The sequence below is a fragment of the Tinamus guttatus genome, unplaced genomic scaffold (genome assembly GCF_059628265.1).
Source record: "Tinamus guttatus ecotype Peru unplaced genomic scaffold, ASM5962826v1 Tinamus_guttatus_pri_ptg000271l, whole genome shotgun sequence".
NCBI classification, from domain to species: domain Eukaryota; kingdom Metazoa; phylum Chordata; class Aves; order Tinamiformes; family Tinamidae; genus Tinamus; species Tinamus guttatus.
In genome coordinates this window covers 377,118-391,854 of record NW_028288805.1, presented here as the reverse complement: position 1 = coordinate 391,854, position 14,737 = coordinate 377,118, and the positions used below count along the sequence as shown (strand labels likewise).

Genomic DNA, 14,737 nt, shown 5'->3' with positions numbered 1-14,737 from the left:
CAACTACTCCCAGAAAAATAGTACTGTAGTTACCTACTTGATGTAGTAAAGCCTTAAAAAATGTTGTTTATTTCTAAGCTAACACAAGAATGTATATGCTTAAGGATAAGAATAGTGTAAACTAACAAGCTAACATGCACACACATAAATAAATACATGATCATCTCTTCAGGCACACTCTTGTAAACTTCAAAGGCAGCAATAACTCCCCCTAGAATTTGCCAATGATAACACATGAGCAGACACACTTGGCAAACATATATTTAGAAATTAGAATATACAGAACCTGCATCTTAAGTATATATTTCTAGGATACTGGATGCCTCAAAGCATTACTATAGCAGAGGCGCACCAGTTCTAACTTGTATCTCTTAATGCACGTAATAATAAGCAGAATAACTTATCTTGTTAAGAAAAATACAGTTTGGAAGCAACTGCAAGATCTACTTGTTGTGCATAGCATTCCTAATGTTAATAAAGTATTTTCCTAACAGATCAATGTATATAAAAAACCAAAAAGTTCAAAAACCTGAAAATGAAAAAGTGTAATTCCAAGTTACAACTTGGTTAACATAATGCTACAATAACACAGTTCTGCAAGGATAAGTTTTTTCAAAGGAGTATCACTATACCTGAACAACCCAGGGACTATTAGCAAAAGCCATAATATCCCTTTCTTCCCAGAAGAATGCAGAATCTGATCGTTTTATCATCTCAAATTTGCTCAAAAGTTTCATAGCGTAGACTCTTCTTGAGGATTTATGCCTTACCTATGGAAACAAATTTGACATACAGAACACAATAGTTTCACACATTAATATATGAAGAATAATAGCATGCTTGTTAGTGTCCTGCTTCATTCAAAGTTTTAAAATACTCTTCATATTGTTTTATAAAAGGTGATATATTGTGGACCTACAGAATTACATCGCATTACCTGACAATATAGGCACCGTTTTTGAAAATACTTGCTCAAACTGTTCAACACAGAAGACCACAGGCACAATATTCACTTTATAGTTTGCACGTATACATAGCAGAAACAGATCTGAGCAAATATGACAAAAAACATTCACATGTACAAATAGAAACACAACTTACCAACTGAACCTCCCCAAATGCACCTCTACCAATCACTTTCACTACTTCATAATCTTCCGCTTTCATGCGCAGATCTCTCATTTTATTTACTGTGTCTTTATCTGCATAAAAGAAAAACCACATTTCATATGTAATCGATTTAAATATGTTCATCTTTCAACTTATAATTATTAGACATGTTGCTGAAAGAGGGTACTCCTTTTTTAAACCTATTGTAAACCTCTCCCAGATGCATGAGCTGCTTCCCATTACCCTCGTAACCAAAACCTGACACTAACACAAGCTACTCTACTGCACAATCAAATTAGCAGAAATCTTGATTTGGAAAGTTCTTCAAAAAAAAAAAATACTCAAAGGGGAAAAAAATACACAAAAAATTCCCATCCAAGGTAGTCTAGCTTTTAAACAGATGAGGTTGAAAGATTATTTCTGGGTAAATATGCAACATGTCTGAGAAAATACTGTGTGGTATACATATTAAACACTTCAAGAAACTATTAAAAAATGCACTTCCAGTATTTTGGACTTTTATTACTCCTAATACTGAGAAAATAGATTTTAATTTAAAACATGCAGTGGGAATCACTGCAATTATTTATATAAACCTGTCATTCTATAAACTACAATAATTCACAAACTCCCAGTGGGCAGATACTCTGATTCCAAATTTGGTCATAGATTAAAACAGTCTATTTTAATCCATGTGGGTCAACACTGGCATGAGATTACATGGAAAATCCTCATGTTTCAGCATTTCTAAAAGTAAGGAACAACTACTGGACCAGAAACACTTCTAATAAAATAAATTATACAACAGTATTTTTATCTTCTTAAATAGCTTCTAGGCTCAAAAGCAAAGTTCATACAGGAGTATAGGTAGGGGAAGAAGAGGGAGGGAAAATACCATTTTTGGAGTTTATATTTAAAAAATGATTTGGCAGACAACTGAAAACAGCCATTAGAGTTCTATATATGCCAGACATTACCTATAAACAACTGAAGCCCACAAAAGAAATTTCCATATCAAAATGCACTACTCTAAAATAAAGACATATGATTAAACATAATAAAAGCATGACAATAAGGCACATGGTTGACAATAAAGCATATGAGTGAAACCCAATAAAATTTTATTATAGCTTACAGGAACTCATAGTTTTGTCTGAATAAATATTCTCCTACATTATTGCCCAACGTGAAACCATCCATTTACACAAGGCAGCATACCACTAGCTCACTAGCTCTATAAACTATGCCTAGAAGAAATCTGAGTATTAATATAAACTCAAATTATTTTACACATAGATCAAAATAGTGATTTTTAGAAAGCATACCTTAATAATGCATGGCCTCAGTATTTGCCCTTTTTTGCAAGGTGCAAATGGCTCCCAAGGGGAATGGGTAGGATCCCACAGAGCTGAAAAGCACCAGTCCCCTTGACAACGATTTTCTCATTAACTTACTGCCCAACAGTCTCCTAACAGCAAATCCAGGAATTCTGAAGGAAAAAATCTTTATAACAGCACAGATGGAAGCTAGGCAGATTATGAAAAAGCCTGTGTTAAACGGTTTTCAATCACAACTCTCACCCACGGTCAAAACAGTTAAACAAAGTTTCCTTCAGAAGGGTTTCAAGCCAAAAGGGTTTTAAGTGCAGACTAAAAAAAAATAGAAACGGTATTAAAATGTAAGTTTAAAAAATAAACATTGACCTTAATGGCAAAAATAAAATAGTTCAAATAGTTCCAGGCACTTGAATAGTTTTAGAAGTGAATCACTAGTGAATAACAAAATTTGGCCTCTCGCAGAGACACCGACAATGGCGCGTGGCCCTCAGTCCTTGTGGGGCGGCCTCACTTCCAACGGCCACCACCTGCGCTTCCCTCCCTCCCGCTCTCAGGTAGCTGCCAAGCAAAATGTATTCCCCTCTCAGCCACCTGCCTCCAAGCCCCTCCCAGGCTTCCTTCAGAAGGCACAAGGGAAAACCTTAGAAATCCTAAATTAAGGAGCTCCTGTTTTAGGAGCAATTTGAAGCTAAACATTTTCCAGTGAATGTACCCAGGGCTCATGAACACCTGCAAGGTGCAGCTTACTGCTTGCAAGACACACTCGGTATCTTTAGACTGAGAGTACCAGTCTAAAGAGTACCAAGTAGCTTTGAAAACATCACGACGAAATACAAAGATCTGTTAATCAATATTTTTCAGGTTGCAACACACTTAAATAGGCCATTAATAGTGGAGGATAGAGCCAGGTTACGCTTCATGACCAGGCAAGATGGCTCCCCTGGCTGCCGATAGTGTCTCCAGCCTGGCCTAGAACCTGCTCATGAGCTTGCAGGACACCAAGCTCCTGCTGCCAACACTGCAACCCCAACTATCCTCACAAGGAAGCTCAGATGTTGCTTTTTCTTTAAATTCTATAGAGTAGAAAATATTCATGGTATGGATTTTGCGAAAACAAACCCCCGATCCTCGGTTGACAGAAGCAGCTATTTAAGGCTACACAAGCATAAAATTTAAGTTAGAGAGAAGGAATAAGGACTGTGTCACTGGGCAATCATCAGCAGACTTCCAGAATAATGGTACAAGCTGGACAGCAACTCCTGCAGAGGGGTATTCTTAAACTGCTTGTCTCTAGAACTAAAGCAAGACTGAAAACATTCCTTACGTTTTAGGCTACATAGAAGCAGCCCCCCAAAATGTCTTTCATCAAAAGTCTAAGACAAACCAGATTTCATGGTTACCTTTAAGACCATCACTGCCACAAACATTGCTCACTTTCATATTTCAGCAAACACAGTAAGCTCCCTGTGCTAAAGGCTGTCTGAAGCCAAAGACAGCTTGATCTCTTCTATTCATCTTCACCTTCACGTTATTCCAGGTTGCATCTTACACAGTATATAATTTTTAGCTATAGAATAGTCATTATTAACAGACTGGAAACAAATTTTCCTTCCCTTTATTCATCTCCAAATACAAATGCAATTTTTTTCTAAGACCTCTTTACTTCACAAATGCCGAAACAGCATTCAATGTATCTGTTGCAATGAATGTTTCCTTTGCCTAACTCAACTTCTCTTTTCTCCAGGGAAGTTTCACCACACCTTCTCTGCAAACAGCTGAGTACACAAAATGTGTATGTAACAGGGTATGCAACTTAAAACACAGTTTGCAATGTGAAAACTGAAAGAGAACATCCGACCTTACCAGCAACCAGCTTGCATGGAAACAAGCCATTATTTAAATATAGTGGGCTCCTAGCCATTCCTTCGAGAGCAAACCCCATCAATTCAGTAGCACAGCTAATAGTTGGGCAAAGTAAACTATCTAAAAACTTGAAAAGAAAAGCAAACCCACAAATTTCAATGGTCTATTAAGACATAAAGCAGATTATTTAAATCCTAATTACTTCATATTTGCCACAAAATCCATTTAATACAACAATTAACTAAGATGTTTAAACTTGTAACACTAATAACATTATAATAACAACACTAATAACATTATTTTAATTTCAAGGTCTGCCCTTTCTGTCTACAGACAGCAGCAAGTCTGGATCAGCAAATATTTCTCCTACAATTTCCAAAATTTATCAACCTGGGAGCCTGGAAAACTGGCTTAATTCTTTGATGCAGTCTTTTTCAATACATGAAGATGATGGAACTATGACTATCAACATTTTTTTTTTCTCATTAAGAAAATAATTGCAGAGGAGAAAGTTTGGGAAATCTTGCAGTAGAAAAAAATCATGATAGTAAAAATAAAGTGACTTCCTTCCTAATGGTAAATATATCTCCACTTGAAGGATAAAATTAAAGCTTACTAATTTTTAATTATTTCCAAAAGGCACAAGAGACAAATTTAAGAAAATGGCAAAACAGGATGGTGATATCTTCCAGCTTAAGAAGTCTGCCCACAAAAAGCATTTTATTCCTTTTTTACATTACACCAACTTTTTAATGTTACATAGTTTTGCATCTTTTAGTTTGTTTTTATTTAAGGAAACTACTATTTTCATAGCAGTTTCATAATGTTTCATATTATTTTCAATGACCTTCTCCACCCCCTTCGAACAAAAATGAGAAGAATTCTACAGAGGCAATAAGTGCATCCACAAAGGAGAGCAAACTACGCAGTGCAAGAATTTCACAGGATATTGGAGATGAGACCTTGTATACCAAAAAACGCAAAACCTCACATGCTCCAGTCCATCAGCGTATATTAGATTTTCTTGATACTATTTACACATTACGCCATTTTACTGCTAATTGCTTATGACACATGAGTTCATGAAATTACAAAACAAGTTAACAGAATTGAAAAGCTTGTTCAGAACCAAAGACACAGATCTTTCTTTTAAAAGCCACTCACTGAAAACCACCACCATTTACTTGGATAATAACCTTCGACATTAAATTACTGGGTATTATATTTGTAAAGATAACTGTAATGACAGAAAAAAAAGGACTTTTAAAACAACTAGTACTGAAAAAAAAAATAAGGTACCCTAGAAATCCCTACTTTCCACTGTAAAAGCTGAAGTATCTTTTATTCTTATTTTTGCTGACAATTATAGCTTTCTTTGCTATTTAAAAACCAAATAGTAAATACTTACACCTGTTTAAGAAATTATCGATGTTTTTGTTTTTTCTTAAGGCAGGGAAATCCAAGTCATATACCAAAGCATCTAATCCGTCCTGAAAAAAAAAAAAAAAAAGATAAGTGATTTTAAAAATATTTACACTTTTCCTAGTGAAAGATACATTATAAAACACTTAGCCAATATCTTTAAAAGACATAAATATGATATAGCTGTTGGTATTTTACTGGACTTGTCAAAATTTAATGTCCTGCCATCCTAAAACAAATAACTTTTATGAATTGCTAATCACCTCAATTAGCTCCACTTCTACATTAAAAGGTATTTTTCCAATTATAAAAAATACAAATAGTTCTAAAAAAGCTCTTCCATTAAAAAGTCACAACATAACACACAGCATGTAAAGGCACTTGCACAATAACTGGCAGCTGTCAAGCAGAACAGCCTGATGTTGAATTATGATCAAGAGTCAAGCCCAATTCTTATTCACAGGTTTTTAGATAACAGATTTACAAAGAAAAGACTTTTTTTTTTTTTTTTTTGCACACATGTAATTTCATGGAATTCAGTGAGAATACTCCTGAACAAAATACCAGCTTTAGGCACAAAAGTTTTATGTAAATAGCAGCTTAAAGCTGCCAGCCACATGCCCATCTGACAGTGCTGCTGATGAATATACCCTCATGGACTAGAATAAAAGCAAACAAAAAGATAGTTCTAAGGTCTTGTAAAGTGCTATAAACTCCCTCGAAATTGATGGCAGTCTTAAGTTTTCCAAGAGGCATACATTATTCTTGAGTGTATTATGTCTTCTGGGAGGAAAAAAATAAACAAGACATTTTATTTGGGAACTGCAGCATAGTATCTAATTAAAAAATAGAGAGCTGTCTAGAGAGCAGCACCAAAAAGAATTAAATAAAAATAGTGATAGAAAGTTTATCACCTTGGCAATTTTTAAGTGACACATGCAAAAATATGGAGGAAAGTCTTGAAACAAGCTGCTGGATGCTAACGGAGCACCCTAGGGAAGTACCACTGCTTCCCGGTCTGCCCCTCCAGACAAGTCCATCGGTGCCACCTATTACTGATCCATGGGAAACCAGAGGTTAGACCAGACAGGTCTTTGATATGACTAGTCCAAATCTGGTTGTTTCAGATCTGAGCTGTTTTGGGATTTTCAGAAAACTATGCAACACAGGATTCAGTGCTGATCTATCAAGCCTTGACTACTACTTCTAACAGCCCTCAAAAAGCTATGACAAAAAAAAAATCACTACAGTATATGGTTTTTGAAAGCTTTTCTTCTAGGCAAGCATATGCATTAGAGATTCACTTTAAGATTATTTGTAGGCTTGTGGTGCTCACTTTTAAATTATCACACAGAATCACAGAATGGCTGAGGTTGGAAGGGACCTCTAGAGATCATCTAGTCCAACCCCCCTGTACACGCAGGGCCACCTAGAGCACGTGGCACAGGGTGGCAGCCAGGCGAGTTTGGAAGATCTCCAGAGAAGGAGACTCCACAACCTCTCTGGGCAGCCTGTTCCAGGGCTCTGTCACCCTCACAGTAAAGAAGTTCTTCCTCACATGGAGATGAAACTTCCTGTGTTTCAACTTGTACTCACTATGCCTTGTATGTAAGAGAGAAGCCATTTACTTCAGATTTAGTGAGAAGAAACAATAAAATTATATTAGAAATAGAAAAGAAGGGTAAGTAAATAAAAATACAGGGGCAATCAGAATGATTTTAAAAACTGGTTATTAATAAATCTGTTAATTTAATTCCATGAAAACATTCCTGTTTTAACTTAGCTCCCATACGGTGCCTTTTGTAGCAAATTGCTACGGGATCATCTTTTTAGATTAATCATTAATGATAAAAAAGAAAAGCAATTGACTACAGAAAGCAGGACAAAAAATTATTAAAGGGCCAATTACATAAATGAGAGAATGAAAATCCGCAACAACTTGGTCCCCAGTCAGATGTTGGGGAAAAGTGACACAACGTATGCACAAATCAATAAAAAATACTAGCAAGCTACTGAGAGAGATATTTTTCAATGATAAATAGCAAATATCTAGAAAATACACTAAAGAATTTCTAATTCCAAGTGTAAGTCTACCAAGAAACATGCAAAAAAAGTTTTCATTGGTGCATCCAACTTTCGAATTTGTGTGTTTAAAAAGAAAAAGCTCTAAAAATAAAGATGAAAGATAATATTCAGTTAATTCAGTTTTGATAGGCAAAGATGGCATTTCAAGTTAAGCCAGAATTAACCAGGAAAAACATTGCCTTTCAAATCTTAGAGGTGAATTCTTCCAAACAAAACATTTAACTCGGAACAAAAATGAGCTCTGAAACGGAAACGCAAATTCAAACTACTTGATGATCTTAAGTTCATTTCAAATCACACTTCAGAAGTGATGCAAACAACAGTTAAGAAAACAGGGCGTCAAACGTTTCGTAGTTCAAACAGTCTCTTCAATAATCGGCTCCCCTTTGCTACGGTATCCACAAGAGAGGCTACTTTGCCTCCAGTCCTTTATGGAAAAGAGTGGCTGGGGGGAAAGAGAAAGGAAAGAAAGTCTTATAATGACTGAGACACTTGTAAAATGTTCATTCTCAAAATTATTCATTTCTTTGATTGAAATGTTTCTGGAGAAAAATAGCAGGATATTATTTTAAAGGTGACTGTAAATACAAGACTAAACTTTAGCTCATTTTAGAGAAACTAATCTACACCCAAAATAAACAAACTTCTGTGAGTAATGCAAGGCAAATATTTGAGATACCTAGCGTATAATGTAAAACAAGAAATAGACCTTTTATTTCATTTACATTAGCTGAACTGGAAAAAGTGGCGACTCTACAACCTGCTCAAGTACAAAGGGAAACTCCCAGGTGGTGCTATGAGAAGTGGCAGGAAATCAGCAGGGAAAAGGCAGCAAGACAAGGACCTTTCAAAGCAGAATATACTGCAGGGCTTTAGTGACTGCAGTTAGGAGAAAATAACCCTATGGCCAAAGGGAAAGAGACATAGGATCATTATTCTTTTTCATCCCTTAGATAGCTGCAGAGAGAATTAATCTCAGCTTTCATTTTCTCCTTGCTCCCCAGCCCTTCAATACATCATCCGACCTCCTTCCTAGCACAGAAGGGAAGGGACATCAACTCTCCAAGACCTAGAGAAACCATTCCCTCCTCCTGTTAAGCAAAAGGATGACATCATTATAAAGACATTATTATAAATCAGTTCATCCATACATCATTATGAATCATATATCCAGCAATTTCACATGCTTTATTAGAGGAAAAAAAAGGGCATCATTTTAGAAAGATTTTTTTCCTTTTGAATGGGTCCAGTATGTTCTTAATATGTTTCTTCTTTAAATGGAGTGAATCCGTTATTTCTTAGAAACATACTGCAGCTTAGAGATTGTTTGAGCTAAGCTTAAATTCTTCCCTACTCTGTCACTACAAAGGCACTACGCATAGGCTTTTTCCTTTTGTGTTAATACCCTGGAGTACTAGAATACATTGTTTTACAAAAGCAAACATATTCCATGATCAAACTCTGATCCTAAATGCTAGCAGTGTTTTACAGGTGATAAAGAGAGGAGAAAAAAAGTGGAAAGGAGCATCCTTCATTCTAGCAGTTTCATGGCCTCAAATGTACTCTATTTTGTACAAAGTTTATTTAATGTAAATATCAATTGTTTCATTATCTATTTAAAGTAGCTCATTCTATCCCGCAAAACAATGGCAAAGAAAAAAAAAAAAAAAAGGCAGGAAAACACAAAACCGCATGAGCGAGGGCACACTATTTAACCAGACAACAGAGTGACGAAGTGCACAGAGTTCTTGCGTATCAGACACGCACTTCCAGATGTTTTGTCAGTTTGTTTGTTACTCTACTGCCCTCAAGGAGGGCTTTGGAAGAACATTTACATGGAGGGACATCAAAGGTCAGACAGGTTCTGTTGCTTGTCTCTGGAGATGACCAGTAACAGATCCCTAGGGAAAAGCATAAGAACGAGTCCAGCACATAGTCATACTTCGATGCATCTGTGCCTAGAAATGGCATCTTTGCATTTAACTGTTCTACTTAGAATTCTCGTCTAATATTTTCTGTACACGTTTTTTGCATTCAGCCTTTTCCCTAAAGGAAGGGACTCCCTATTTACCTGGTTTAGGATTTCACACATTTTCTTCACTCCTCCCCCAGCCATCTGTTTTCCAACTACTCTTGTATGAAAGTTGCTTTACTTTGTCCCTGCCCCTCATTACACTCTGCTTTTTCCTCTACTATATACGTTTCGAGTAAGAGAAAGCAAGCGCAAATAATACTGAAGTTGTGAGCATGCCATAAGTACACACGGGAGCATGTTTCCCGTTCTTTTCTTTCTTAGGATATTAACTGAAATATTTGAGTTCTTTTAACTATCACTGTATCCTAAGTTGCCAACACAGCTGTAAGCAAGGAGGCATATAAACACTAACATTTTATAGATATATATGCGTGCATGCATGTATACACACACACAAACATACATGCACATACTACATGCCTGTATAAGTTACATAATTAGAAAGATATGAAAAACATGGATCAATATCAGCCAGATTCAGTATCCTTCCTATTTATGCCCATTTGTACAAAAGCGTTTCCAAGACCACTTGAGTTTGAGATCCTCCAACAAGAGCACTGCCTAGAACTCCAGTATGGAAACTCCCCTCTGCTTTTCTGCAAAGAAATGTGCAAAGAGATTCCTGCTACTCCTTTACCTTCCCTTCAGCTGCTCCTGTAAGTATCGGAGGCAGTAACATGTACAAGTTGCTTCTGTAACCTACATCATGCAGTTTATTAGCAATGGATGGCTAGTGTTCTCACAGGCTGCTATGCTGCCCTTCTTTCACTAGATTACTCTAAAGTTTCCTTGTTTTATTTAATGTGACCTGTGGTGTTCTATGTCAACCGGAATTTGTCATCATGTTTTGCTCTATGCTTATTCCCCAAGTTTTAATGCATTCAAATGATGTTAGTCCTACAACTGCATTGGACTACATTACTCTGTAAATAGATCCAGTCTCAAAACTCATTATAATACTTGTAATGTGTTTATTCAGATACAGGAAATCTATAAATTTCACCATAAATTGTCTTAATAATGTTATTTCAAAATATGCCACAGCAAGAAAACCCACTTCAACAAAACTGCATTAACTTAGTGTCCCTACACAACATACGATCCAAAATATATGATCTACGTTGCTTGGGTACAGTTATAGCATCAGTACCTCTTGGAATTTGTTACCTTGTACAAATTTCATTCTTACACAGCAGTCTAGTGAAGGCGTATCATAAACAGAAAGGTACTAAACCCAGATGAAACTCTGCTGCTGAGACACTTGTTTATTTTACTAGTTATCTGTCATTCAAAGAACTAAGAAAAACGTAACGGGTATTATCAGCCTACAAAAGTTGCATTCCTTTGACTGACTGGCAGTTACCCAAGTTTAAAGTCTTTGCTGCTTTTCCTTTTTAGGAGAGAGCACAGTAAGTCTTAACATCTACAACCATAACCACTCATAATTTAGTATACTGTAGTGTAGCTGTTTTCTGGTTGTTTCTATAATACTGAAGCTTCACCCTCATTCTTAAAACCAACAAACCTGATGGAACTGGAGTTTCATGTGCTCAGGCATAATTTATTATAATACCCACCCATACATACAGGATCTCTGTGGGGAACTATCAATACTGATATAGCCCATTTAAGCTGAGTAGTAATTCTTACACATTACTTTCCAATGTGCATGAAAAGTAATACCTCAATTCTATCATCCAAAAGAATTAAAAGTTTCTTTGAATTGTTTTGTCTACAGCACAAAAATTTCCTTCTTACTCAAGGCTACAGCTTGTGCTTAAAAGCAGTTTGCATAAAAGCAGTTTCTGGAATGAATCAACCTATTAAGAATATCCTTAACCCCCTACCAGTGGGGCAAGCAATAAGAAGGCAGACCCCCACTACCAGACGTAATTTTGCAGGTACCAACCATTACTCACTTGTGACAAGGACAGATTTTTTTCTTCTGATGCTATCATCATTGCTATCTCACTTGAGAGAAAGCCCTGGACCCCCTTTCATACATTTTGGGGAATACTCCCCAAACAGCAGTTTCAATGGTAAGAATGGTTTCATCGGTAAGAAAAAGACACATGCAGGACTCTGATTATAAGATTAATAGACTTTTTTAATAGGTAAAAATAAGCTTACTTGAGAAACAAGCAGTGAACAGATCCATATAATTCACTGATTTCAAGCAAAAACACTGTTGGAAAGACAACTTTCAGGATGATGGCAATAGAACAACATTTACTATCTCTAAAGTATACAGAAGATTCCTCTGAGTAGCTAGTTCTAAAGTATCCACACTCAATTCATTTATTTTGATACCCAGAAGTAGACAAAATAGCATTTAGTACTTCATCTTTAAAGTATGTAAGTCAACATACACAGAGTTAAGACACTCCATTTAACAGTTTCTATTAAATAGTTAGAGCAGACCAAGTATAGAGCAAACTGACATGTTATCCTGAGCACAAGGCATTTCCTGGCAACAAGAATCCAATGTGAACCACGATGTAGTTCTTGCATATTTCTTTGTATCCTGCAGCACTCGTAATAACAACCTGAATTAGCAAACGCTCTTTAAAACATATTTTTTCATGAAAAATATCTTCCTAAAACCTTAGTACAGATCTTGAAACTTAAAGACAAGATATGTGCTACAAACTTGACTCATATCTCATTCCATATAGTTACATATAAGAATGTAAAAACCTATATTCTGTTCAAACATATGTGTAATACTTTTAGTGACAATTTCTTAAGACTATACACATCTACACGACTCAGTACATTTTTATATGTATCAAAATACATCCTACAAATACCACTAGCCCATCTGCCAATGTGCACACATACAAGTAGTGATGCTCCTTCTCAGACAGGTAACATTTCTAGGTTTAGTTGTTTTTCCTCGGTACCAATAGGTCTTGTCACCTGAGACATCTCCTTTAAAAATAAACCGCAGGGTGAATCTGAGAATGTAAGTCAGCTACACTAAGCAGGCTGCTCAGCAGCATCTATCTAGTGGCACCTAGATCTTTGGGCTTCCTGCACAGCTGAGGGCAAGGGGGAGTTTCCCCATAGCAGAGCCTTTCGCTGCCTGCTGACTAGAAACTCGCACCCATAACTCTGAGGTGCACGAATTTACAGCATTCTATGCCTGAAACTGTTGCTCATATTGACTGAAGATGCAATTCAGACGTAAGTTTTTATTTGTTTTTATTCTTTGAATTCAACACTTTACTACACAAAAAATTTATGAAGATATTTAATTGTAGTTAAAAATCTATATATAGCCAAATTGTCATTCAGTGTATCAGCATATTATTTCAGCTTAGTAGCCAAATTAATTCTATTTAATAATTATATCTTCGAGCAAAGCTACCAGATGAAATAGAAGTGTCTTCAAGAAAAAGGATGACTATAGACCAAAATATCACCAAAATTTCAGTAAAAGTTATTCAGAAATAGGTATAGTATATCTTGCTTGAACTATTTCAAGGAGAGACAAAATACCAGTAAAAGCTGATTGCTATTAAGCTTGACTATGATTATATTTCACATACAAAAGAGATGTTCATATATTTGTAATTTATTTTCCTTAAGAAATATTCACTCACATGGACTGACATACTCCCTGGACAGATTTTACTACTACATTTAACTTCTACATCAAGTATGGCAATTTCTGCTATTAACTGGATATCTTACTCAAACATAATAAAATGGTTGTATGAGTGTCTGAAGGACTATTCAGATTCTTGATATTTTATCTGGATTTTATCTTGAAAACAACAGCTTAGATAATTTATGAGGTGTTTTGGAATCAAAATAGGATTAAATAAGGTGTAAGAACAGTTTCTTAAAACCGCCCTTTTCAATGGTTAATAATGAATGTGCTTAACGCATGCATACTTAAAATACATATTTTATTTATACATTCATTACGAAAAGTGCTAAAAGAAAAGGAAATACTGGCAGTTTAAGCAGAGTGACATTTGTCAGCACGGACCTGGCATTCCAGAGTTACTTCAAAGCTCAGTATTAGGTACCTCATAGTCTCGAATTCCCAGCTCCTATAACAACTGCAACTGGAGATAAGCAGTCCATCTGATGTATAGCAGGATAACATTATCCACAAAAATGCCTTGGGAGTTGGGGGGGGGGGAGGTGGAAAAAAAAAAAAAAAAAAGACATCCTTTCACATTCTCAGAGTTGTTGGATTTGTCTTATATCTGTTTCTACCACATCTACTTTAAAAAGCCATAATGAATTTATAAACTACATCAGCAAAAGACTTTGCAAGCCCTGCACATCATTCTGCAAGTGAGTGGGATGCTCTTCCCCAGGCAGAACACAGATCTGCCACTTCAGATAGTTTAGAAGTCACCACAACATTTTTACTTTAACAACATGCTTAGGATTACCAATTTAGATCTGCAGGATTAAGTGCTTTAAGGAACACTCACTAGAAAGCAAAAGGAAAAAGGGATAAAAAAAAGTTACGTTGTCAATGCAAATTTCCCTTCAATTAAATACCATAGAAAAAAAGGCACTCAGACCAGAGATACGAAAGAATAAACTCCTCTACCCTCAGTTTACAAGCCCTAGGCTTCTTCAGGCATCAGCCTTTAAGAAGTCAGTTAGAGATTTAAAAGTCAAAGGGAAGTCACCGTACAACTTTATAATACAAAGAGAGCAACAGTGGTATTTAGCAAAGGAAATAAACAGCATAGTCACATTTGCAGCTTAGAAAACAGCTGTTAGCAGCCTGGAAAAAAAAAAGTCTAGGAGGCAATCCATTGAACGAGACTTTAGGAAGTAAACTTGGGAATGTTGGACAAGATGTGAACTAGCAGGATAACAATTTGTTCGTAAGAGGAAACGTTAACACATTACT

At 36.0% G+C, this 14,737-nt stretch overlaps 1 protein-coding gene across 1 annotated transcript in view; it reads right to left on the bottom strand.

Annotated features, from left to right (window-relative positions):
- ROCK1 (Rho associated coiled-coil containing protein kinase 1) overlaps positions 1-14,737 on the bottom strand; it is a 73,789-nt gene that overhangs the window by 41,466 nt on the left and 17,586 nt on the right. Inside the window, exons 2-4 of the mRNA XM_088527237.1 lie at positions 5,719-5,800; positions 1,102-1,202; positions 633-770 (exon numbers count right to left, since the gene is read on the bottom strand). Coding sequence (XP_088383363.1) covers positions 633-770; positions 1,102-1,202; positions 5,719-5,800 — 321 coding nt within the window. The remainder of the gene's footprint in view (positions 1-632; positions 771-1,101; positions 1,203-5,718; positions 5,801-14,737) is intronic.